Source organism: Falco rusticolus, chromosome 8 (assembly GCF_015220075.1).
Source record: "Falco rusticolus isolate bFalRus1 chromosome 8, bFalRus1.pri, whole genome shotgun sequence".
Classification (NCBI taxonomy): Eukaryota; Metazoa; Chordata; class Aves; order Falconiformes; family Falconidae; genus Falco; species Falco rusticolus.
This window is the reverse complement of record NC_051194.1, coordinates 54139345-54166621: the sequence shown is the minus strand read 5'-3', so window position 1 is coordinate 54166621 and position 27277 is coordinate 54139345. Positions and strand designations below refer to the sequence as shown.

At 46.1% G+C, this 27277-nt stretch overlaps 1 protein-coding gene across 43 annotated transcripts in view; it reads right to left on the bottom strand.

Moving 5' to 3' along the window:
- MAP2 (microtubule associated protein 2) overlaps window positions 1-27277 on the bottom strand; it is a 235633-nt gene that overhangs the window by 56342 nt on the left and 152014 nt on the right. For 42 of the 43 annotated variants that reach the window (XM_037397661.1, XM_037397681.1, XM_037397683.1 and 39 more), the window contains one exon: window positions 15922-16207. In XM_037397661.1, coding sequence (XP_037253558.1) covers window positions 15922-16183 — 262 coding nt within the window. In that variant the 5' untranslated portion in view covers window positions 16184-16207. Of the gene's footprint in view, window positions 1-15921; window positions 16208-23073; window positions 23245-27277 lie in introns of those variants that run through there. The other variant, XM_037397675.1, reaches the window with a different exon arrangement.

Below are 27277 nucleotides of genomic sequence, written 5' to 3'. Positions count from 1 at the left end.
TAAAATGCTTCTCCTTTTTACCAAGATATCAGCTGCCCATGGGTACAGGACACAGAGCGAGTCTCCCAGTTTGATGTCAGGGAATGTGGTACCCAAAAGTACGGGTGGTCCTCCAATGTGACGTCCATAATAGGGTGGAGACATTGTGGAAGATCCTCAACACAGGCTTTCAAAAGCCCCCTGACACGAGCAGGCTGAGCTGAGAGGCCAGGAGCTAACACACAGGGACAGGGATTCTGCTGCTCTCTTAAAGGTCGCCACTTCAGAGCAAGACCTGATGGGGCTGCCAGGTCAAGTTGCAGCCAGTTGCAACTAGTGCCATGGCTGCTCTCTGGCAGGAACAGAGGACTCTGCCCTGCTGAGAGGGCAGGCACCTTGTCTTGGGCACTACGCTAATTTTAACCGAAGTTAAAAATCAAATGAGTAAAACCAGGAGCAGAGAGCACTTAGAAGCCAGCCCAATTCTTCTACAAACGCCAGCACCCAGCATACCAAATCAGGCCATCTGGAATCTCCCTGCCCCTCACGTAACTCAGGGACACAAACCCTTTCAGAGCACAGGGGATGCTGAACCAGCTGCTGACGGTATGGGGAGTCGCAGCCTTTCCTCTTGGCTGGGTTTAGAACGCCTGGTGCCTCCAAAACCTGCTGCACTCCTCATAAGCACACCCAAGGGCACAACAGCTGCCCGGTCCTCACCCCAGCTTGCTCTGGCATCAATGTTTAAACTGCAGCAGGTGTCAGCCACACACTGCCTCAGACACCTGAGCCCCCCTTCACTGACAGAGACTCAACCAGGGGCCATTAAGCAAGGTTACATGTCAAAGCATGGCTACAGCACAGCCAAAGATCTGGGATCAAATCCTGTACAAGGCCAAGATGTCATTTCAAAGTCCTTCATTTCTTATTGATGCTGCTGCAGTCGTCAATGGGCTGCAGATGTCTCCACTGGCACCTGAATCCATTACCTACAGCACTTCCATTTCCCAGGAAACCTTTCCAGTCCATTAAGTTTTTTAACAGACAGGTTTTACCAGCCCCAGGGACAGATGTACAGATGGTGGCAAGAGTCTTTAAAAATGGTGTCTGAGCTTTCACCAAATATTTCCAGAAAATTGTTCAGAAATAATTAGCAACTATAAGGACAAGAGCAAAAATTAGAGCTGCAACACTTCTCTGCAGCAATGTGTGGTGTCTGCTCGCTTTGTGCCCTTTTTAATGGTTTTACTTCAGCCTCGGGCACCTTTTTCTCTTCCAACGTACCACAGCCTCAGGCTCAATCTCTTGAGGAGCTGAGTTTGCCACGAACACCACTTCCTAGGTGAAACCGCTCAGGCTCAGATACTTGCCTCTGACAGCCCTCACCCAGCAGTACCTTTCATCTTCTCTCTCCCCCCTACCCCTCAATGCAATGCTGTATTATTATCCTGAGGATTGTTTTTGACAGGAGACATTTCCTATGGGCAGTGCTCCCAGCGTCTTCCAGCCTCGCAGGTACGTGACCAGCACCACCGCAAGGATCCTGCTGGCAGAGGAACCGGGGCTGGTGCAGCTTGCCCAGGGGAACAGCCGTCTCGTCACCTCACATAACAGTGTCAGTGATTCCTCAGGCCAGAGTTGCCCCAGTTGGACCAGAGTTTGTCTGCCAAGCTCTTCTCCTTCCCTGACTGTAGTCACCCGTGCTCCATTACTGCCATTCATCCAGTTCAGTCAGCCCACCTATCTATCGCTTCTTCCCACTCGAGAATCCATTTCACAGCAACAGGGACAGCTACTCCTAAAATGAAAAGGCATTTCACGTCCCCATAATTCCACTGAGACACTCTTCCCAGACTGAAGCAGCATCACCCCTTGCTTCTTCTAGCAACAGCTCTAACTGATTCCACTATGGTGGCAGAAGATCCCGAGTTTGCCATAGCCATGGAAGATGCCACCTGGCCTCTGTAAAGCAGAACTTGTTGAAGACATAAACAAAGTTTAACATTCTGGAACTGCATGGCACAACGAATGCACCAGGAGAAAACCGAACGGATGACAGGAAGGAGGGACAGGGAGGAGGAGACTGAAAATTGTGTCAAAACTTTACACGCATTCACAATGTCACCCTTTAGACACCTACCAAGAAAATTAACAGTTAGCTCGGTTAAAACGAAGGGTAATTAACGCTCCTGGAGCACTGCGGCTAAAACAGGGATAAAGAAAGATGCAAACAGATGGAAAGGATAAAATAGTATGTTTTGTTAATTTTGCTGCATTTTAAGGAAGAAACACAGGCAGAGCCCAGCAAAAGGATTAGCTACATGTGTGCTTGCAGAACTGGGAAAACAAAGCAATTTCAGTCAAAATGTGCCTGTCAAAATCCTCAGTGGGGTGCAGAGCAGTTTCCAAGGTAACCAGCACTAATTGTTGGCACAGTGGAATCGAGTCAATGACAAAAGCACAGAGCAACCTGTGCTGCTTAGTGAGGCAAAATACTCCAAATATATTCCTGCAGAAAGGAAAGACACAAAATGGCTATTTGCTATCTTTGACAATTTGAAAAGCAAACAGGACCTATGGATTTTTTCCCCCCTCGGGTACTGCAATTCCGAGTGCAGCAGGACTATAAAGCAAATAGCTATTCGATTTGTTTAGAGGCATTAGCCAGTCCCCTAAGGCCAGGTCCTGAATTCATGCTCAGCTCTCCTGGAAGCTGGTGGACAAGTCTTGTTTGGGTCAAGACTGCTGCAATCCTGGGGGAAAAAAGATCTGGGTTTCACCCAGTGACAGTTCTGATGGAAAAAACAGACACATCTTGGACTCTATCAGTGGGATCACGACAACTCTTAAGTACTGCCTTTTGCACTCAGGTTAGAAAAGAATTATGCACAGCAGCAATCAAAGCAGTAGGCATAAGTTATAGAAAACCCAAATAATGCCAACAGATTAGTGCTTGCGATTGAAGAAAAAAAGCAGTAACATAGCTTTACAGAATTCAAATATTTGCTCTCAAATGGCTTTCGTGAGTATAAATATTTTGCTGTAAGTAGGTCCTTGATCTGGATGTTGGCAGTATCAACAGTAATTGGCAGGAGGTATGAAGGCAAATAATGGGAACATCAGCTTTTAAATTAAATGAAACCACAACACAACTGACAAGTATCATTTCCCTAATAAACTCGTTGACTTTAAGCTACTGTTGCATCAATGAGGATAGCGACAGATTAATCACCAGGATTTACCAGCTAACCAACTGAACAGGTCAGAAAAGGCTTGTGTTCTGAGAGAAAAAGAGCTTTGACTGTTTAATGCATTGAAACCCAAAGGCATGAACATTCAGACAACCTTTGGGGAAAGACATATTGCAGTGACATGTGCGGGGGGAACTACAGCTGGATACCTGACACAGTAGCTTCATGCCCTGGGGTGCCCCACAGCAAACAGTTTACGCCTCTGTGTTTTGGGCTACTTCAGGTATTCAACAGCCCCTTCTACCTTCTCAAACTCAAGACTGTAAATCTGAATTGCCATCATCCAGCCCCTTAACGTATCTGTTTCATAACAGAGCAAAGGTGGTGTTGTGGCTGCAGCTGAGCTGGGTCGGACCGGTCGTGCTCTGTACAGGCAAACAGGGAGGCTGGGGGGCAGCTTGGCCATGCACACCTGGCTGCCTCAGGGGAAGCAGCAGCCTGGGCTGCCCATCCTTGGACCACTTCCACACCTTCTGCACGTACCTCAGCTCCACTGCCTTGACTGCATTTCCCTGGTCACCTTCTTCAGCAAGAGAGCTGGACAGATAGTCCAACTCTCCAAGGCACTCAAGTGTCGAAATCCAAAGCGACTCATGCTAGGAGCAGGGAGCAATTCTGACCATTCCAGTAAGCCCCCTCCTCTGCCTCCCCAACACCCCAGTGCACGTTCAGTAGGCAGAGGCCTCTGCCATGCTGTCTAGCAGCTGTAAAAACAGCCAGGGATCAGTCCCCACACCCCTCCTCCCCTGAAATATGAAAGACTGTTAAAAAGGAGTCATACAAATGTCAGTACAATAAAGCAATGCTTTTAAAATGAGCACTCATTACTGCAAATACTTGCTCGCTGTGCATCCCCTGAGTCGCATCTTCTTAAGTCTACTGTCTGGAACAAAATATTTACTACTGTCAGCATTTCCCAGCCAAGTCAGAGGTGGGAAAAGCTAATTGGTTCTGTTTTGTCTGATGCATCTGCAACACAATTTACAGTTAACATGCAATACTGAAGCAGACACCACCAGACCCTCAGCCAGGACAATGCAGTGAGGTCCCACTGCTTTTCCCAGGACTTGGTATCAGCTGAAAACATCATTCACACATACAAAGCAGCTCTATCTTGCTTTCATTAAAACATTAGCTCCTTAAGACTCATGCAGAAGAAACCACTTTGGCTTCCAAAGAAAGAACCAGATATTTAATCTTTTGAGTGTGAGTAAATACACGTAACAGGAAACTCACTTTTAAAAATCAATATTTGTTTTGAACTTCAGTACAAGCTCAGATTTTAAACAGACTTTTAAGGATGCCCACAGAAGTCAATGGAGCTTCAGCCACGTACAGCAGGAGGTGACATGTGCCTTACAAGGTCATTTTTAGCTCCTTTTGAGCTGATTTTAAACACTTTCTACAGCGTTTCCTGTGATCTCTTTAAAAAAAGAATTCCAGGTATGCTATACAAACTCTGCTGAATTTAAGTTTAAATTAACATTAACCTGTGCATGCGTTGTGTGGGATTTCTAGTTGTGCCTGGCCAGAAGGACTGAAGATTCTGTCAATGCAACAGAACTTTGGTTCAAGCCATTGGGGGATACAGTGACATACAAAAGGCAGCAATACTGTGTCCTCTTCGCTCCAGGGCTCACGCAGCCAGTCCAGCCCCATTTAACCAGCTAGCTCTGCAATGCAGCTACAGCTGCGCAGCTAATCTCTTCCCAGCTCCGCTTCCCAGCCGAGCCCTGTGCCTGTACCAAGACAGATGTTTTTCTCCTGCCGCCTGTGCAGAACAGTGTTGCGTACTTACAAACGTGGGTGTGCAGGTGTTCCCACAGACAGGCAGAGCGGAACAGGTCCTACGTCACATACAAATTAACCAAGTCCCACAGATGTCATGATGTGGATGATTTCCAGAGCAGTTCTCAGCCCTGCTCAAGAGTTCTGCCCTCTCTCCTCCTCTCTTCTGGCACTACCCCAGTTGAAGGGAGCCTTGTTTCTGCCAGGTCGCTGTCTGTGACTGGGACTCATCCTTGCCTGCTCACACACCTTGCTCCCGTCCACTGCCTGCCCCCCCTTGGAAGCTACTGGCTCACAACTCAAGTGTGCAAAATGATTAGGAAAGAGAGATATGCACCTACTCTTGCAGAAGGGAGATGTGAGAGATGCACATAAAAGCCCTCAGTGCACCTTCTGAACTACCTCTTCCACTTTAACAGAGCCGTCTTCTCTGGGCACTTAAACACCTGCAAGCTTCTGCAGCCCCAGTGCTGGGGACATGTGGGTGCTGTGGGGAGATGAGACCAGGGTTTGGGTCACTGTAGCCACTGGGAAAGGTCTGCATCCAGAGCGGAGCTCTCAAGTGTACTGAAAATGAGGAGTGGCAGTGGAAATTCAAGGTCACAGAGAAGCTACACTGGATGGCTGGGATAAAGCTGGGGGTACATAGAACAAGGGGCGGGGAGAAGCTAGAGGCAACGCAAGTGAGAAAAAGAGAAAAAGAAGGTGAAGCTGACAGAGTAATTGTTGAGAAGGACAATATATTCTTAAATGGAGAGAACAGATGACAGTGAAAGCAAAAAGCAGCAACTCATGGGCAGGAATGGCTAAGGATTAGTTCCCTTTACAGCTCACCAACAGCTTGTGCAGGTTGTGTTTACCCTGGATTTGGCACATACTCTGAATTTGGGGTAAAAAGCAACATCCACAGCTGAAGCCTTTTCCTTCTATGCGGTGCAAGGCTATGGCTGAAAACTGTTTGGGTACGTCAGCACGACTGCCACATCCATGCAGCATGGGCAGCTGATCGGTTAATAAAGAAGAGCAGAAGTATGTCTCGCCAGATGCACGGGGACTGCCACGGACGGAGGCCCAGACTATAAATGAGTTTTATTATAACTGCCATAGGCTATATGGGTTGCTGGGAGCTGTAGCAAACTGATCGTATATCACTGTGAATTAGCCTCAAGGAAAGAAATAGCAACAAAAAAAGGGAAGTACCTGGGTTGGGTTTTTTTCCCTGTCCCAAAATATATAGTGCTACCAAGTGAAACTGATTTCCATGAAGTATTCGATCTACTCAGTCCAGACTGAAAATGAGTCTCTGGGAAGCAGCTAACAGGTTTTCCTGCCTCGGAGATAACGATATCTCACAGTTATTTTCCATATACTGCATGCAACTAAAATTAAAATTTTGACCAGGTATTTTCCACAGACAGGAGGAGGGCTCACTCACACGATCTAACGTACACAGCTGGAATGCCTTCAGTTTCCTGCACTTTTTGCATGTCACAAGGAATGCTTCAGCAATAACCAAACCCCCAAAAAACAGACTGCATTTCTAAACCATCACCTCAGGATGGGTTTTCCAAGCTCCACTGACTCCACTCTGCAGTCGATCTGTGAAACAGCACAGGAAACATAAATGTTCTGCTCAGCACCTCCCAAGGAACAAATGACAGCGTCAACACCAGCACATAGCCTTCTTCACTTTGAGTCTTGCCTTTGAATTTCCAGATTAACCTTTTCACAGCTGGTACGGACAGGCACTGGATCATCAGTGCTCATCTGCCAGCTAATGCCAGCTACTTTATGCTGATTTCCACCCCTTCAGCTTGCAAAGGCAAGCAAACCTGTACTAACCATCACTATAAAGATTTAATTTAAAGTGAGCAGTTAATCTACCAGTAGCAACTCCACAAAACAGAAAACCCCAAACCAAAGCACCAGTACACACTGGGTTTTGCTGTCCTTACTCAGGATATGAAGGCAGCATGAGAAGAGATGATTTCTTGCTCTGTATTGTAACCTTACAGACTAAAACAGCAGGGAAGATCAAGACAGGGGCCTTGTCCCTGGCTTCCTTCTAATCTTTCCTTTTGAGTTCCTTGCTAAAATTAAAACCTGGATTGCCTTTGTTTTCCAATTTTAATACACAGTAGCTCATCAGTGTTAGCTGAACCAAGAAATTTGCATATATATATCTCTCACACATGTATTCTGCACTGTAAATATGCCCCAAAGTGATATCTGCTTTTCATTTCCATTAAAGTCGTGCCTCAGTGAGGACAGCAGAGCGAGGTGCCCATCGTAAAGTGTTCCCAGTCTTTCTCCCCATCTACCCTGTCTCACTTAACCTTGAGAATGAAATGCTAGAGGAAAGGAAGGAAAAAAATTAAATCCTCCTCTCCTTTGTCAGACAGCCTGGCTGTGTCTCAGAGCCGTTACCGAGAGGCTGTGCACTCCTGAATGCTAAATAAGCTCCCAGGCTACATACTTTCTCTCAGCGGAGCTTATAAAGAGATCTCACTCTACTCAGGGACGTGTTGGCATGGCAACAGGGAAAAAAGAAATCAGCAGCGCCTGGCACTCCTCGCAGGAGCAGCAGACTGTTTGTGCGACTCATTTTTGTAAGTGATCTGATGGCACCTACCTCCTCCCCGCCAAAGGTTAAACCCCCGGCCGGCTGCGCCCGGGCCCGGCCTCGGGAGATGCCTGGGGGTGGCAGGGAGCTGGGCCTGGCAGTGCACCGAGCCACGCGCATCAGCTTCTGCCCTGCGAAAAGGGGAAGGAGGGATTTGTGAAGCACGGGGGCGAGCAGCAGGTTGATGGTTGCACCTCCAGGCTCTTCTGCTCCACAGTGTGAGAGACCCTGAGAGCCAGTAATGGCCTGTGCACAGGGTGAGGGGCAGGCAACGAGGCGGGGAACGGCAGGGAATGCCCACCAGCACGTCCCAGGCTGTCACCTAAGAACCTGCTGCTTCCCTTTCAAGGTGACTTTGGAGAAGAAGTTGCCATTTCAGGTCTGCTTGAAACAAGAGCAGCTGTGTGCCTGCGAAACAAGGCTCTGTTGTTTGGTAATGAACCTTCCTCCAAATCTTCTTGCCCTCAGATCAAAACTGGAATGGAAGATTATATGCTGGCACAATCCCCAGCAATACCACCTTCCAGCTGCAATCGCAAAGACCTCTGCCCACTGCCAAATATTGCCTAGTGTTCCTGCACATCCTTCATGCTGCCACCCTGGGGATGGAGACCATGATGGCTTCCCTTCAGACATGACAAGGAAGAGCCAGTGAAGTGCTCCATCTCCACCTCTCTGCAAGCGGCAGAGCTTAGCCAAGCCCAGAGGGCAGGAGACTGCAGAGGCAGCACGCAGCTCTGCACAGGGCTGTGCCACCTGCCCACAGCTCTGCCGCAGCCTTCCTGGGCGACCTGGGGTGGCTCTCTTTGCACCTGCGTGCCCTCTCTCCTGGCCTTTACAAGCCTTGTCTCTTTATGCAATTCATAAATGCACAAACTGTCTCCTACCACACACGGAAAAGGACTCCAGCGCACCAGGCCACAATTTAGAACACAGCCTCTGGACTTAACTGCCCCAGCAGTCACTCAGCTAACACCAGTGCTGGAGGGTCAAGATCCAGCCCACAGAAACAGCAAAGTCCTCATTACAGCCCCCACCAGAGCAGGCAGCCAAACACGGATGGCGGGGAGGGAGGGTAGAGGCGAACAGACAAAGGGCAAATTTTTGTCCACAAAAAGAAGAGACAAAAGTGAAAATCTGACTCCCGGGATATGTTCCGTATTTGGTAGGCTTCATCCTTCAACAGCAATAGCTATCCTGGCTACAGCAGCCGCCCAAGAATGGCTGCAGATATTTTCAAAAGGCAGCTTTGATAAACAGCACTCATGGCGTACAGTCTGAATTTCCAGTGTGGTAGGAACAACATGTTATGAAAGATATTTCCTCCATATCCCGGCCTCATTGCTCCTTGTTGCATCTCTAAGGTTGTTACCAATTATGTTTTCTGGGAACACTGATGGCACTGACTGAGTGCTGGTTGCCAGGCCAACACAATCACAGGCATTTTGCTCTTACTCCTTAAGGAAGCACAGCTGCTCATGCAATTCCCTCTTAAGATGCTCATAGCCTAACAAGAGCACAGCAGAGTGAACCAAAACACCAACAGGGAGCCCAAAAGAAATGGCTGCTTGATGCCTTCTCTTGGCCAGATTCAACACTGACACAGCACGATGCAACTGTTGACTCTTGATGACTGCACCTGGTTTGGAATACGGTTTTCAAAAGCAAATCTGAACCCCACACTGCCATTTTCAGAGGACCTTTAGGGATAAAAGAGACCGATGGCTAAACTCCTCTGGGTATCTGACTCCCAGCTGTGGGAGTCAACAGCACCTGCACACTGGGTTATCTCGCCCCACCCCCTTTCAGGCAGTAATTTTTGCACGCTTGAACTGCCCAAAACTGTGCCAGACCCTCCTGCTCCTACTAATACATTTCAATCACTGACTGATTTCTGAAGTCCCAGGAAGCCTCTCAGAGAGGACATGGTTGGACAAAACGGGATGTCTTACTGGATTCAGTGACCAATACAAGTGCCAGACACAGAAAAACCTGCAGACTCGTCTCTACAGCAGTTATTAAGTATTCAGAGTCAGACGGAAGATAGCTGGGGGTAGGGCACACACAGCAAAAGATGAATTTCTGTGGTTTCATTCCTGATCCTCTGCAGAACAGCAGCTGAGAAGGACCTCTAGAGTAAGCTTAACAGAGAACGCTAAACCCCCCATTTTCTACAAGTGCCCCAAAGAGGCTCTGCTACCTCCACCTACGCTATCTTCAGCAACATAATATGAACGTGCCTAAAATATTGCAATAGTGTGTCCCAGAAAATGACACTTGCATCACTCTTTAACACAGAGAAGAAAAGTTTCAGAAGCACGGTATGTTTGCCTGTATCTAAATTGGCAAAAATGATGGTGCACAGTAATTACTGTCACATTCCCTGGGCAAAGGGTGGAAGATCAAAATGCCTAATTAACAGCTTCTTTCCCATGGGAGCCATGAATGACATGATAAGATGCATTCTTCCAGCTCTGTAAAATAAACAACTGAAATGGGACAAACACAGCAATCACATTTATCTTTGAATGTCATCGATTTTGCATCCTTCTGTGCATTTTGTCTGTGTTGCTTGAGACAAGCCGCTTGTTGAAAATGCACGTCTGACAACAGGGCAGGGAGGCTCCTTTGGGAAAAAGGCATCCAGGGAGTTTGTGGAGGGCTCTGCTAACTCCAGGAGGGCTTAGGCATCAGCAGGACAGCCAGTGCACGCAGCCAAATGAAAAGGAAAGCTCTGACAAAGCCGTCCTGCTGGAAAGACAAAGAAGGCATGTCTATATGTGTACTGGCAGTGCCATCTGAGTATTATCACTTGTATAGCACGAGAGAGAGAAAAAGGAAAAGATTAAACGAGATGTCACTAGGGGAGTGGGTGGGTGGGGGAACATATTTTTTTCACATGGGACCAGGAGACGACTCAGTGAAGTTTCAGCCTGTAGAAGCTGTTGTGTTTACTGACCCCATGCACAGGGCTGCAATCCTGCCCCAACACAGCCTGCCATCACTGATGCTCCAGGCCTGGCCCTTCTGAGCTGAGGGCCCTGAGCCTGCAGAACTAAGCATCGTAGTGATTTTCTAAGTGCAGTGGTGATGACCGCTGTGAACAAGATCCTCTTTACCTGGAGACTGACTACAGGGCAAGGCTATGGAAGGTGATGGGATACAGACTGTTTCCTTGATGCACTGCCAGGTGGCTGTAACGAGCACAATCCCTGTCTTCAACATGTTGTTTTTGCACAGCCAGCCTAAAGGGACTCCCCACCTCTGCTCAAGTATTACTGGCTATGCCAGGGCAATCTTTCAGACTCACATTCCCTGCAGATTATTGAAATATGCTTATTTAATGAGTACTTGGCCACAGGAATAGATTTGTTGCAGATGTCCATTTGGTCCAGCTGAACAAAGCCTAAAACAAATGGCTCAATTACAATAAATTACATTTAGGGCTGTAAGACGATTTGCCCCTTCCCACTTTTCTCGTCAGTTGTTCCCTGCAGACTGTGCTATTCTGAATCCCCTCCTCTTTAGGGTAGTATCTGCCATCATGCAAAAACTGAGTTGGCTCTGGATGAACAGATAAAACTGAACCTCTTTCTACTGTCCTTACCTTATCTTAATTTTTTTTCTTTTTTCCCTGCCATTTCCTGCCCCTGCTTTGCTCCCTCACAGCTTTCATCTCGCCAGCTCTTGGCCCTTTTTAGCTCCCCTAGCTCTCCCACCGCTGGATCTGTTCCCCCACCATTCCCGGGTCGCGTACTCCTTCCTCAGCTCAATACTGCCACTTCTTCATTCCTCTTCACAGGTCTAGGTCTCCCTGCTCTTTCTGTTTCACTTAGAGACTGACATCTCTGGGTCCCCCCAGCCATCAGAAAAGCTGGCCTCTCTCATTTATCTGTCATGAGCTCCCTCTCACCCACCTTTCCTATGAGTCAAGAGCTCTGAAAAACAAGGCAGGAGCACTCAACCTGCAGTTGGTCCGCTGTGCTGAGTCAGGAACTCTGCCACAATTTTCCGGCAGTCTCTTTGCATCCCACATGGTTTGGGTACCCTGCCAATTAATGAAGGGCTCTGTTTGCCACTCTGGCAGGATGTGTTACCATCCTTAACATTGACTGACACCAGGACAGAGCCACTGTCCTGAGGCTCTGGTAATAGGATTTCAGGAAATGCTTTCCCTTCATCTGTCAAGAAAATAATTCATCAAATAACTGTGTGGGTAATCCAAACCCCCTCCAATTATAAACCTGAATTTGGCATATAATAAAGTGACTCAGTTGAGTCACTGTACATAAAGACATACTGTAGAAGATGCTTCATAATGAATCTAACCACTTTTGCCCCTAATTACATAAATTTGACAGGTTATTCATTACATTACTGAGAAGAACAATAAATGCATTTTAAGTGTAAAAAAACAAATCTCTGCAGCTTGATGTTCCTTGCAAGTCAAATAAGATGGATTGTGTTGAACTGCTGTTTCCCAGAGAATGCCGCAGCACACCTGTACTGCCCCCCAGCTTCCTCCCAGTTACCTGACCACAGCTTTTCATATTCCATCGCAAGACAAACACATCCTGTGCTCTACCGTGGGGTCCAATCCGAAGCTTCCCACATCAGCCTGTTCCAGAGTGAGTTTCTGAAGGTTACTCTATCACGTCTCCTTTGCAGCACACATCTCGTGTGACATGAAAATGTTTGGCTTAACAAGAGCTACAGATCTCATCCTCCACTCTTAATACTTCCAAAATCCTCACCAAAGATGCCCTGTGTGTGTGTGTGTAAGTGAAAAGGACACGGACAGGCATGAATCAGAGGGAGGACACTGAAACTTGGTGGGTCGTGGCTGCGGGATGCTACAGAGCGTGTCAAAGGCAAGGTGTTCTCAGGAGCTCCTCGGGAGCAGCATGGGACTTGCAGCTGGCAGAGGCACGGGGCTGAGGATGAAGCGGGGTTGAGATGGTCTGCCAAGGGCAGCCCAAGTATATATATAAATTTATATACACAAATACATATAAAAAGGAATAGCTGCGTTACCACTCTTACTTATATCATGTCCATAACAGCTTCCTATGCACTATGCCAAAAACCCCGGCCTGTTCTCTCATACGTATTTGCCTTTGACTTCAGTGGCTGCCGGATCAGGCCCTGAGGCTGCCCTGCCCGCAGCACTGTGCGTTCTCCCACGTTCCCATCGGTCCATTTGAAAGGAGGGCATTGATGTGTCTCCATAATGCAGCCATTACCAGCACGATACCGAGACAGATCAATCAAAGGCAACACAACAGCCAGATTCAGAGGATTCCAAAATTGAGGTCAGACTCAATAACTCTTAGACAGATGCCAAGAGAGAGAGACACATATATACAGGAAGGCAAATTTTAACTGTGCAAATCTAAAAATGTCACTTGCAGTGATCGATTAGATGCGTTTTGGCAAGAACTGTTATATCCTCCCCTAGTAACACCCCTTGCCTCTGCATCAGTGTTGACATAAGGTGCTTTTGTCCCGGTGGCCTGGCTCTAACCTTCCCCTTAACACACAGCCCTCGGATTTTACAGCACGAGCCCTGCAAATGGGTACACCCTGCTGCTTTTCTGTGCCCTGAAGGGACTATTGCACTGCTGCAGAATACCCCTCCCTAGGAGAGGTCCATTTCGTGACTGAACCCCAGCTCTTGGGTCAGTCAGGTACTGCAGAGCTTCCTCAGGCAAAATGCCTCAAAATGTAACTGAGCTCTCATCACCAGGGATGGGGCGATGGGCAGCTGCTGGGGAAATGCCCTGTTTATACTCGGGCTTCACTGTGGCTGAGCTGGTTATTGCAGTTGCTGGGCATTTACGAACTCTGACACGATGAGAAGCCAGAGATTTTCCTAGGTTATGGTGCTGGACTTGCACCAGGGAAATAAAATCCCTGTAAATCCACTCAAACTCACAGTTTGGCTTAATCATCTCAGTTGACCTTGGCTTCCTGTGCATTTTCTTCTCAGCTGATTGGAATAGGTAAGCTACTACAAATGATTAAACGATTCACTTCATTGGTAATTATGTGTATCGGAGCGGCATTTAAAAACCTTACCTGATACACCACCCCACTGCAGTTAGAATTTGCAAGCAGACAAACACAGCAAAGATGACTGAATTTGGTGGCAAATGGCAATCCTGATTTCAAGATCTAACTTTGAATCAAACACCAAAAATCCACTTTAAAGTTCCTGCTTCACAAAGCTTTAAGCACATCCAGCTAGGAAATACTAGTGTAAAATGGCAAAACTGCCCTGGTCCCCTTTTGTCAGTACAGTAAGTTGCCAACAGGTTTCTCCTTCAGAAAGAGAAAAATAGTTAAATACATCTTAAGTAAGATGCTTTACATTGCATTAATCAAATATGGGCTTAGTCAGTGTGTGCATGTGCAGTGTACAAGTTTCCAGAGAGCTAGGAATTCATGCATGAAGGCAAGCATTTTTAGGGACTCTTCTGATGTTCAAGGACAAACAAGGATGCCACGTGACAAGCTATATAAGACTCCCAAACAAAAACTGTACGTATCGACAGTAAGTCCCCACACCAGAGATCTCTCAATCTAAGCAGACACTGAGAAAAAAAGCAGGAGAGGAGGCAATGAGGCCATACGGTGGTGATCAGAGAACATTACCTGAATCAAGAGTAGTTTGTTCCCTTGGCAAATGTGAGTCCCCACTCGCACTGCCTGCCCTAGACCATACTGCCTCATTTTTTTCCTGTCCTGCTTTTTAACCCCTTGCCTCAGAAAGCAACACGAAAATACATGACAACAACACCTGCTGCTGGGCAGCAGTGGGTTCCTGCCTCTTCTCACCCGTTAGTTGCAAACTCCTCAATTAAATGGTCCTGTCTGTCTCAGACAGTCATCACCACTCAGAACCTGAGCGTGAAAGAGCTTGAGAAGAGCATTTCTCTCCTCCCTTTTTAAGGATAGGAAATTCCTCTTCATCCCATAAAGTTTATCCCACTTCTCCACGTGTATGGGTGGGACTTGTCCAAGATTGTGCGAAAAATCTGTGGCAAAGAGGAAAAATACACTCGGTCTCCCCACAACCCTTGTCAACCCCTAAGAACTGCAGCATCTTCCACCTGAGATTCCTGCACACCTGCTCCTGCTTATCTGCTGGCTAAGCATAGCCCAAAGTTGGGTTACAGCAAAGAGACAAGACCTTCTTATCATCTCTCCAAACAGTGTGTTCATCTGAATGCTTACACAAGATTTCTTTTACCTTTCACTTTCACATTTTGGCTATCCACAAGAAGAGAGTCTTAAAATCTAAACTTGTTCCCTTTTAGCAGAGAGATCCATTTCCAGAACAATTGCTTTCGAAACAACTGTAGAGTCCAAGACCCTTGAAATTCTCCAGCTGCTGAGAAATTATGAATAGGCATCTCCAAATGCTTCAACAGCCAATAAACATTGCTAGAAAGATCTCTTTAGCACGCATGGATGGATGCATCAAGGGCAGTTGTGTCTGTACAAGAGAAATTCCTCCTGCAATGTGTATTCGGGGTTTAAAGTGGGAACTCAGCACAGAGAGAATTAGCATTTACTTCTAAAACAGGCAACTTGATTTGCATATTCTATTTTGACACACAGTCACCCTTTTTTTCCCCCCTCAAATTACAAGCTGAATCCTAAAATCCCAATACAGTTTACAAATAGATAAAGTCCCAATGAAATACACTTGGGCGAGGGTGAATAAATGCTGACTGAATAGTGGCATTCCTGGTCAGACTGAGCAACACATTATTCTGCAAAGAGTTGGTGGTTTCAAGAAGGTGTTGTTACTTGTGAGCAGTAACGGGAGAACCCATCCTTCAGGCAAATGTACGCAGAAGCACAAACACATGCAAGAGCAACATGAGCCATCCATGTGCAACAGCTCAGCGGTTTTCTACTCCCTCCTAGCCCAGAGGAGCTGGGAAGCCGCCCTACGCCAGCCTGTTCTCTCGTCCCTAGAGAGGTGAGCCTGTCCCACCTACCAAGACGCACTAAGGCACCATCATGCCTTTCCTGAAGTCTTCTCAGAGCACTGCCCAGGATCCTGGGTAAGGAGGTAAGCTGTGCAAACCTGGATGAAGATGCAGCTTTTGCTGTGAAGAGCTAGTGCCCTTCCAAAGCACATGCTCCCTTACAGCAGCTCTCCCATGCCCCAGGGCATGCTTGGCTCCACCTAACATTTTCCCTTGGAGAAGCATTATCCGGTGGTCTCCAGAGACCTGTGTTTTGTGGCAGGGCACCGAGGTGCGTTACCTGCGGTCTCCCTGTCCCCTGCCGACAGCTCGCCGTTGATCCCATTCTCTTTGGTCCGAGCATACGTCCCCGGCTGCTCATGGGCGCCCAGCCCCGGCTCCTCGTCCTCTCGGTAGGGAAATCCATTGGCACTTCTGACCAGTCCGGCACCTGCACCGCCCTGTTCCTTAATTTCAGGTGAATGTGGGTGTGAAGAAGCCTCTGTTAGCTGACCTGAAGTCCAGTGCGGTGCCTTGGCTTCGTCTTTCCTATCCTCTGCCATGGTTCCTTGCCTTCACCACTTGGCCTGTAACGACATTAGCAGGAGAGATCAGCTCCGAGCGGGTGACCGTGCCCCTGACTGTCAGGCAGGGACCGGGTGCAGCACAGGCACATTACCAGCAATACTGCCAGGGAAACTCGTGTCCAGCAGATGAGAGAGGGTTTAAATGCAGAAGTGGCTCTGCTTATCTGTCCTGGGCATGAGTGAACTGCTTTAAAACCAAAACAAATCAGAAGCGGTAAAAATTATGGGTCATGTCCTCCCTGACTCTCATATGCCTTGCAATTATTAGCATCAGTTTCTTGAGGGCTGCCCTTTCATTAATCTAATTTTAACTCATTAATTACACTTAAATGTTGACCAACTTAATGAGAAGTGAATTGGTCATCATAATGCAACGACATCTTCCCAGGGTGATAATGGGAAGAATGCCACAACTGCTAAAAGAAGTGAAGCTGCTGTTGCAGTTTTCATTGCAGTTGCAAAAAGCAGGTGCTCTTCAGGCACAGAACCGCAAGGTGATGTGTCCTCTGTGGCATGTGCAATCTGCTGCTAGCCATGAAAGAAACCACATTTGAGAACACTGACTGGGTTCCCAAACATATGTGCTATCTGACCCTGTTTATATCCCCTCTTACTTGCTGTTTTGTGAACATTCACACTCATTCCCTTTTGTCCAAAACAGCTCATGGGGAACAGCTGTTTCCCAGACAAGCATTTGCATTCTCTTATGACTATCAGTATTTATACATAAACAAAACTAATCATTATTTGCTACTTCACACGTATTTCACTCCTATTAATTAGCTCTCATTTGTCCAAGCCAGGAAAAGAAGCCACTGCACAAGCCATAGACTTCAGCTACTCCTCACAGAAAAATGTATTAGTAGCTACTTAATATGTAAACCTAGGAAAGAAAATCTATCATAATCTGTCTTTTGATGATAAAGTAGCCTCTGAGGAGGAGACAAAGGCTTGACCCGAGCTAGCTATTTCAAAGTGAAAACCAGCAGCAAGCCTTTTCCAAAAGCACTTCCCACCTTTTATTTCCTGGGAGAAAAAACCCACACGTATAAGAAATCAGCTGAACGCAGTCAACCTGCCACCTATCTCAGAGGTTGAGCAGCCTAGAGAAAAGAAGGCACAAAACTGGATGGTGCTTATATTCTGCAGACATTTAACACAACCCCAATAAACAAACCAGAAAAAAGCCCTAGTTTCCACAGGGTCGGGTCAGTTTGCAGAAAACCTCTAAACATGAGAAAAAGCTGTTGGTACCTGGTCAGATAACCATTCACAATCAATGAACTCAACCCCTTTCTGATCAGATATTATTGTTTAATAAAGGCTCACAGAGCTACTTTAGAATGGAAAAAAAAAATAATCATGGTAGATCATGAAAATGAAGATTTCGTTCACAATACGTGACTCAAGCTGTAGTTGCACCCCAGAAAGGACTAATAACTCTTTTGCCTCCCAGTGTTTTGGGAAGCACAGTTCCGTCTGCTCTCACCCTGACCCAGCACCAGTCCCTGGGGATAACTAATTGCATGAAGACCGCGGGAGCAGGTGAAACTCCAAGCCCAGCGTTTCCTCTGAGCTGTAATGAAAACGGTGGGCTGAGCAGTATCAGCTCAATGGCAACGAGACATGGCTCAGTCAACCACGGGAACAGTAAACACGCTCCGCATTTCTTTGCCTTGCCCCCCCCTCCTCCAACCCTGATGGAAGACTCCTCAGTGGGCATCCTACAAATACAGCAAGAGCCCTCATGCAGCCAGCTCAAACCATACCAGAAGGGCTGACGGGGTAACGATGAAGGAGCGAGCCCAAGCTGGGCAAAGGACACCTCCTGCGAACCAAAGAGATAACCCTCTGCCTCTAGGTCTGTTTACCACAGGACACCGGGGAACATTTTCTGATCGGAGCCTTTCCAAAACATGAGGCCACAAGACAAATGTCCCCCTCTGCACAGGAGTGAGTAGCACACATCCAAAGCCACCAATGTTTGGGGTCCAAGGACAGAACACAGCCTGTTCTGGGAAAAAAGGAAACATTCCCCCGTCCTCTCTCTGAGGAAAGCTCAGCGGGGGGTGGGGGAAGGAAAAACCAACCCCCAAACTAACTCAAGGCCTTTCCCACCGATCCAGTGCGCTTTGAACCTGGCAGCAAGTCCCAGGAGCAGTACAAACCTGCCCATCAGCTTCACCATGAGGGGAGCATGGCTCTGGAAATCACTGGGACGAACGCAACAGTTAGATCCCACACCACAGTTTGGAGGCTATTATCCCTGAGGTGCCCTTCCCAGTTCCAGGCAGACACTCCCCGCTTCACTTGAAGCTCTTGAGGAAGGTTATTCACATCCCTACAATGCACTGTGTCACAGAAGTCCTCTATGAAAGTAACAAGTGCTTTTATCTTTAAAAATAAATGCAGTGGGCAGGCTTCAATGAGAGCTGTGTGTATCTGGAGGCAGAATTTGGCTCAGTATTTATAATAGATGGTTACAGAGTGAAACATGGATGAATTCATTCTTGACTCTCTGTTATTCATCAAGTGCTCTCAGAGTTTATAATGGTAGTAGAAACACAGCGAGTGAGTCACACAATGCATCTTTATACTCAGCAATTTAGCAATAACTATCTGCTGTGCAGCGTGATTCATCTGCAGCTCAGGTTCAAATCCAGAATACACAGGTGTGCTTTTTACCATAGGCTAGTTGTTTTTCTGTCATTTCATTAGCATACCATGGAATTATATCAATCAGGTAATTTGAAAATATTGACATAGAAATACCAAGAGTGGACAAATATTATGGTAGAATTTAAATAAAAAAGAACAAACCTGGAATAATTTGGACAATCTAGGAAAACACAGTATTTCAGGGAAGCAAAAAGTTGCTCTTTCCACTACAATTTTCTTATTCTTTGCATAAACTACAACAAAGGCTTTCAAAAAGTATCAGAGGGAAAAAAAAAAAAAAAAAGACACAGCCAGTCCTCAAAAATATCACATTGCCTTAATTAAAAATTAATTTGGATATTTATGAACCTTTCTTCCCTACCCGTTGTAGCAGAACCTCATCATCAGAGATCTTACTAGTATGTTCTCACTCTTCTCCTCCATCAGCTGAAGTCAGTGGCAGTGACAGGGTGAGCAGGCAGGCACAGCACCACGGCCAGAAGGGCACTGGGGCTCACAGGCTGTACCAGCCTTGGCTGCACCAACACCGCAGCACGGCCCCTTACTCCAAAGCCACCTCTGGTGACACCACGCTGGTATGCCACGGGGCACAAGTATGAGCCTCAGCACAGGCTGCGTTAGCTACACGGCATGGCATTGTGGAAACACTCCTCCCTCAGTATGTTCCTCACCTTGAAGCCAAATCAAAGCCAGCTGTGCAAATCAGGGTATGGGAGCGGGGTGGCAATGCCCCCTCCTTCCAGAGGGATCAAGCAGGTGCTGTTATGCACCACAGACATCAGTGATACTGACCCACATCTGTGGGCCATGCACAGCCCTCCCCATATGCTCTTATATGTGACACCAGCTCCTGCTGCCACAGCTGGGTTGAAGCACCTGACTGTTTTGAACTCAACACACAACAAATCACCTGCAGTAATACAGATCATGAGATCATGATATGCAAAACCCAAGATAATGCTGATGTAAACACCCTGTCATGCTAGCTGTCCTTCTAAATATTTTGTGAGTACATCTTGCAGAATCATCTTAGCATTATATTAACATTGCCTTTGCATGTAAGCAGATGAATTTTCTACAGATTTCACTTTTTAAGAGAACAGAATTAGGCGAATACTGAAGGATTTTGCAAATACCCTGCCTTCCTGCTTCAGGCCATGGTTTTACCTGCTCCTGTGTCTATGAGCCCATTCACAGTGAAATGAGGCTACCTGATTTCAGAGAAGCTAACTCATTAACTAAGAGAAACAGCCATCTGGATCCATGGAGCAAGAGCTACAATTCCAGCTCAGGGGAGAGAGTAACACTGGAGTTTTCTGCACAGACAACAGACCTTCAAAAAGAAAAACAAGGGGCATGGACAGATCCTGAGCTCAGTGGGAGGAGATAGGAGGAAAGGGGAACTGCTCCCTGTCCTCCAGGGATATTCTCCAGGGCCAAATCCTGCTTCCCAGAAGGCTATTTAGCTTGGACACAGCATAGCACTGACTCAGCCACCCTGCTCCCAAGGCCAGAGCAAGAAGAGGGTGGGGTTGCTCTGTGGAGGCAGGCTGGGGCTCAGAGACACGGCTACCATGACCTCGGGTACCTAGAGCTTCTAAAACTCCCGAATGAGACTGCCTAAATTATGAAATCTAAGAAATTCTGATAAATTCTTTCAGAGAAAAGGAATTTATGAGGTGAGGTGTTAATAAATAATTGAAGAGAGGGAACCAAGAAGTAGAGAAGAATGAAATTAAGATGTTCTTCAAAATGAGTTACACTGAAACACCCCAAACCCATAAAAAACTTCCATGCTTCCTTAATGCAAAAAACCCAAACTACATACATATATGGGGTGCAATCTAATGTCTACTGGTAAATAACACAACCAAGAAAACCTTTAATTCATGTCCACATACCAACTGGCCAATTGAGATGTTGTGTCTGAAATTTAAGTATCAGGCACTGTGGATTAAAAGGTCCCCAAAAAATAGTCAGTAAATTTAACTTACTGACAACTTAGGTTTAGAAGAGCCAAGGAAAGTGGGTAGGTATCATGAGGCTGGAATAGAAACAAGAGACAGAATGGGAAATCTAGATGGACAAATTCCAATAACCTCCTGCCACCATCAAAAAGCTCAGTCTGTAGTTTGTAGGACCCAAACCCTAATGGTGCTATTGTCTTCATGGACTCCCCACATATCTACAAAACATGAGGGCTAATTTTGGATGCATCAACACATGCAGAGCTTTGCAGCCACATTTCACGCCTTCATTTCAGCTAATGTGCATCTTTTCTCAAATTAATTTGATTATTTCCAGATGTGAGCAGTGTGCTTCACACTGATCAAAAAGAATCACAGTAAACAGCGTGCATGGGGAAGAAGTCTCGTGGCATCTGACAGGGAACATGTTAGCTTCCCTCTTACTTAAAATGCTTGGTCATGGTTCAGAAGCCACTAAATGATTAACAAAAGTCCACTTGATGCTAAACATCTAAGTGCCATAATTCTGGTACTATGGTATATTATTAGAATTATACATTCTTCCAATTGAGGCACTCTACCTCTCAAGCCTAATAAAGGATGGACAAGCTTCTCTGGTAATTTAAAACAGATCTCATTTATTTCTTCCTTATCCACTGCTTGAACTATTAATTTGCAGCTAGTTCCTTCTTTCTAGAAAATACGAGCAAGACTACCCTCTTAAATACCACCTTGCAACTGTTAAAAATGCAGGCAGCGTTCTTCTCACACTTGTATTAGTTTTTGGCATTTTTCAAAGGCTTTTCCATTTCCACACTGCAAACAGTTAGTCAATAGTCACATATTCTTTGTAGAAAATCCTTTTGATCGTACCTTGGATCAGAAAACAGATGAAAAATAACGGATGGTGCCTGGACCAGAGGCTGAACAAAGGAGGCTCACTGTGGAAAGACGAAGAAAATTTACCGCAATCTGCAGCTTTGCCAGAGCTGAGAAGGAGAGATGGCTGCAGGCTCTGAAGCAGTCGATCAGACCTGCAGCAGTGGCTCGGCAGAAGATGAGCAGAGCGCCAGAGGAGCGGCTGCTCCCGCTCCACACACTCCGCTCCCTCCTGCACGCTGTCCTGCCCTGTGGGTGCAGGGATTTAAACCCCTCTCCGAGTTTCCCACAAGCTGGGCTGGGCATCAGCGGAGACAGGCAGGTCGGAAGGGTGGGTCACCCTGCTGCAGGAGCTGTACAGCTCCTGGTGACGGGGAATGCCTTCACTGGGAGAAAAGGGAACCTGACAGAGCCCCTCTACTCTGTACTGAGTAACAAACCCTGCTTGGCCAAGCAGCACACCCAGGCGGTGTACAGGAGGGACGAGGTGCAGCACCAGTTGCATTTCCATTGGCAGCAAGCAGGTCCATCTTGCTGGAGAACACTGAAAGAGGTAAACATATGCGAACAAGTCTTTCAGCTGCTACGCTTGACTGTCAGAGCCCTTCCTCCCTGGGGAAGTCATTCATCCCTCTAGATTGCTGGACAGCAGAGCACACCGGAGACAACCTGCTGTTGCATGCTCCTCTCCCACGACACAAGGTTGCCTGGCATGCAGGGCTGCCCTTGCTCCCATGACCAGGGACTGATAAACTTGCTCAAGCTACAGAAATCTAAAACCAGGTGCCCTTTTCTCTTGCAATGGTAAAAGCATGGTACTAGCAGCTTCTGCATGCAAAAAACCTGTCTACTGTAAAGCTCACTTCTAGCTAAAAAGCCAGAAGAATCCCTGCACACCCCTTCCTGCTCCAATATCACCCCTTTTCAACAAACCGTTTCTATCTACAATGCTGTGGTTTTGCACCATTTACCATTCATCGAACACCCTCACACACACCCATATATCACTAATCATTATTCCTTCCTGCAGGAGAGAGGAAACGCATTTTAGCTGGTGAAGGAGATGGTAACCATAACAACAGCACCATGACGACTGTAAGTGATATCTGAAACAAGAAATAAGGCAAAAACTTATTACCAATAAATTTGGTCCACGATAAGGATGGCAAAAGCACTAAAGAAGCAATACCACCAGTCAGTAAATGTGCCAACACGAAGAAACACAAGTCTCTCTGGATTTAAGTGTACACAATTCTTCTCCAGATTTTAAGATGAGGCACCATGACAGCTTTGTCTTCTCCTGATTCAGTAAAAACAGAAGCAGCCCCTGCTCAATCCTACCTGCGATCTCTCCTGCCTCAGGGAGCTGGAGGGGCTGAAGGATGGAAGAAGTGCTGCCGGGAAGCAGGGACATTTCCTGGCAGCCAGAAGACTCCCAAATTTCTCAGTAGAGTCTTTTGTTTCCAGGAGACTCGTAGAAATGAGCCCTGAGCAAGGACAGGATTGCTCCCAGGGGAGCACCTCAGAGTCAGACACACTGCATTGATTTTTCCACCAAGCACAATTTCAAATGGGCATCGCCAGCCCTCTCTGTGCACTTTAGAGAAGCCATTGCATTTGGCAGGCTTGTTTGAAACATGAGGCTCCGCAGCCGTCAGCCAGCGACCATCTAAATGACCCATGCCAAGGCCCTGACTTACAAACCTGGCAGAGAAAAAGACTCACCAACACTGTAACTACATTGGCTTTTTCACGCTCAGTGCAGGAGGCACAGAAAAAAAAAAAAAAAAGAAAAATAAACAGAGCTATCTCCAAGGGCTGTGTGCAGGTAAAGTTATTTGGGGTCTGATCAGACAGGGAAACACTCGAAGAGGCAGCTGCACTACATGGCCCTCTCAGGGACTTTCAGGGGTAATTGAGCTCACCAGTTTGCTACAGGATTGCTCAGGGTGGGCACACTGAAGTGGTCTTTCCCCACTGAAATATTTTGTCACCCTCTGCACAGCTTCCCCCTCCTCACCTCTTTGGTTTTCAAAGCACTGCAGTAATTTAACTGGAAATTAAACCTTTCTACATGGTACTTGGTGGTTCTTCCATAATATGAATAAATATAGAGTTGAAAAATCTCAGTTAAATAAACACTCAACAACTCAGTCCTTACTGATACTTTTACAGTCTGTTATTTGCTACTGAAGCAATTATAAAAGATTTGCCCCACTTATTACAGATAATTTTTCAAAACACAAAGAACAGAGAAAAACTTTAAGATGATGATTTTGAAGGGAAAAGCAGATTCAGATAGCATCAAGGAAACACCTCTCCAACAGATTTTTTTTATTATTATTATTATTATTTATTTATTTCCCTCCTACCCCAGTGGTCACTTCAAACCTTGGCAAGAAGGCAGTTGAAAATCCGGAAGGACAACAGAGCTGAGCTGGAGTACGGGCTACATAAGAATGCTCACAATACTACTTAAGGGGAAAAATTCTTAATTCTTCATCAGTCAGGGAAGAAGAAATATACAACTTGATATTGTCGTTGCAGGCTGCGGAAAAAAGAAAGGTAGAGCTACTAGAAATACCCACAAACACGTAACACTAAAAGCACTGTGGCTGTCAACATTTCACAAGTTTGGCCAGCTGAAAACTTGTCAGAAACAAACACTGGCTGGTTAATAAAAATGAACACGGAATGCTTGGTTCCCCTCCCCATTGCAACTGCCATTATAATTTTCAGTGCATATAAACGGCTGAAGTAAAGTCATCTTCTGCTTATTTATTGCACAGGTACAGAAGCTGACAGCAGCACACGCTACCAAGCTTACAGTTGCCTAATTCTCAGACTCCGATTTCCAAGCTTGTTGTTGGAAGGAATGCCAGCCAAACTGTGGATTTGCCGCAGCTACTGCCAACAGGCTACATAGCTCTGTGCTTGCTGTACTCTCAGTCGCACTGATCAATACTTGTGTTCGGACAGGGTCCGGTAAAGGCAGCCCACGAAAAGACTGGAGTGACATTTTCCAGGATTTCTTTTCCCCCACACTGACTTTGCTAAGACACGTTGATTTGATGTTGCATCTCTTCTCTCATGAGACTCCATGATAAATGTCAGCTAAGATTAGCTAGTGAGCCATTAATTAATTATGCTAATGTTACCCCATATTCTCCACGCTGACAGATCTGTGCTCTTGCCAACTTCAGTGGAGCTACTCTGCATGCAGGTGAGGCAGTTTGGACCATTTAGCAGAGAGGTGCTACAAACTTAACTGCTAAGCAAAAACCCGCACAACAAAATCTCACTCCAGAACCAGCACTTTAACTACACTGGTGCGTTCTTTTCCTTATCTGCATACTTTAATTACTTTTACATCCCTTATTTCTTCCAGTTTCACTGAGATGTCATCAAGCATGACACATTTTCACATGATCTTAACTTTACTCAGTGAGCTTTAAATTAGGAAAAAAAAAATGCTGCCTCTACAATTTTTTGATTCTTCAAAGGTCTTACCTAACATTTAAAACTAATTCTATCTCTGCTACAGTACGATCTCTGAAAATACCCTAATGCTATCTTTGGGATCACCATCACGTCAGCTACTACAAATGGTAAAAAGCATGTCCTGGGCTAATTTCTGGCAGATTCTTCCCCATAAATACACGCAGGAGAACCAGCTTACAGTAGAAAACCGGAACGCGGCATCTACATCCCACTCCAGCTCTCTATGCCCTCCCCAGGGCCATGGACCCCTAAAAAGGGGGCAGTTCAGTAACTCCAGGGGCAGACTTCCTGATGCAGCTGCCATCCCAATTTAATTCTGTCCTTCCATATGCTGAAGGAACACACTCAATTATTCTGCAACTGAACAAGCAACACAAAGACACTGATGTGAAAATGAAGTATGGAGGTGATAACAGGAAAGGATCTTCAAGGCCATGTGCTGCTCTAGTTTGTTTGGGTGAAAATTCTTCCTTGCATGAAAAAAGTTTCCTCCCCAGGTCAAGGTCAGTAGATCATTCCTTTGCTGAGAATGCTTTTAGCTTCACTTCATAATACTCAGACACACCAGGCAATTACGCCAGGCACACAGTGGGAGCAGAAGCATCTCATTGTCTAACAGAGGCATTGTTTATTCATGCTGAAAAAGAGCATAAGACAGAAGAAAGCTTGTTCTGAGGTCCCTCCACCCAGACTCACTTAAGCATCTTTGACTCTCAGTTTCGTGGTCAGAAAACCTTAGAGGCAGGGGCCCTGGAACCCATTACAGCCAACAGAAGCCAATGCTTTTAACTGCAACACAAAACATCTAACTGTAAATAAAAAAAATGGAAATAAGGAGACAAAGAGTTGGAAAACTGATTGGGAATGAGGTTATTTGCAAAGTCTGCTTGCTTCTGTATTTACAGCAAACTTGGCATGGATTAGCTAGTACTAGAATTTTCTTGCCTAGGGCACATCTGGGCGGTGAATTGTTGTGCTGCAAACCTTGGTCCTACAGAAGTGGTAAGATTATTTCATGCCTTTGTATTATTTTCTAACCAACAATGTTATAAACATAGGACTTCTTTTAACTTAAATATACCCCTGTGCTTGTATGACTCAAAAATACGCTGTCCACCCACATTTAGCCACCCACCCATATGACCTGTGACTGTATACTCAGGCAAATAAAATAATCTCTCCCTACCTGGAAATGAGAATACCCAGTAATCTTTTGTATTCTTACATGCTCTAGACAGTAAAATCACAATATTTGGGATATAATTTTATCATGTGGTAGCTGTTTCCTGCCAAATCTTTACTCAACCAACCCTACTGCCTACAAAAGAAAAGAAGGCAAGCAGCCACCCCTCCAGCCTGTTCGGGCAGGAGGGCAGGGAGGACAGAGCCAATATTGAAGGAACCTGAAGCCACAGGAGCTGATTTTGCAGCCCTTGCTTTCAGAGGAAGTTTTTCCCTCAGAAGGGCTTCAACTAAGATCTTGGGATGTGCACTGAAACAGAAACAGGAGTTTATGTGGTCCAGCTTGTACCTTAACTACCGTGATCTTTTTGAAAGTTTAACTTTTAATTCCTTGGGGTTTTGAATTAAGAAAATTCAAGTATCTGAAGTGTGAGGAGGAATCAACTCACTAAGTCACTCAGTCCTTCTGAAATTTTAATCGCAGGACTTGCTGTCACAGCAAAGAACTATTTCAGAGAATTGTTTCCTCCCCAGGCTCCCACAGGTGTATGCAATTACCTGATTCTTGCTACAGGTTGGGTTTAATTTTGCTCTGCTGCCACCCCTTTTCTTCCTACCCTGTGCTGAGGGGTTGGCATATGTACATGAACCAGTGGCATTCTCCTGGGAGAAGGTGAAGAATGAATGAGTTTTGTGGGAGGCATGAAACAAGCCCAGGGTCGGGGAGTAGGGAAGGGTAAGAAAGTTGCATTGGATGAAGAAAGTGCATGTCAAGAATGATAAGATGTGACTGACGAACAAATTCAGTAACTGAGGAAAAAGTCTGGAAAAAACCCAAGCCATGGGGCTGAACGCACATTGC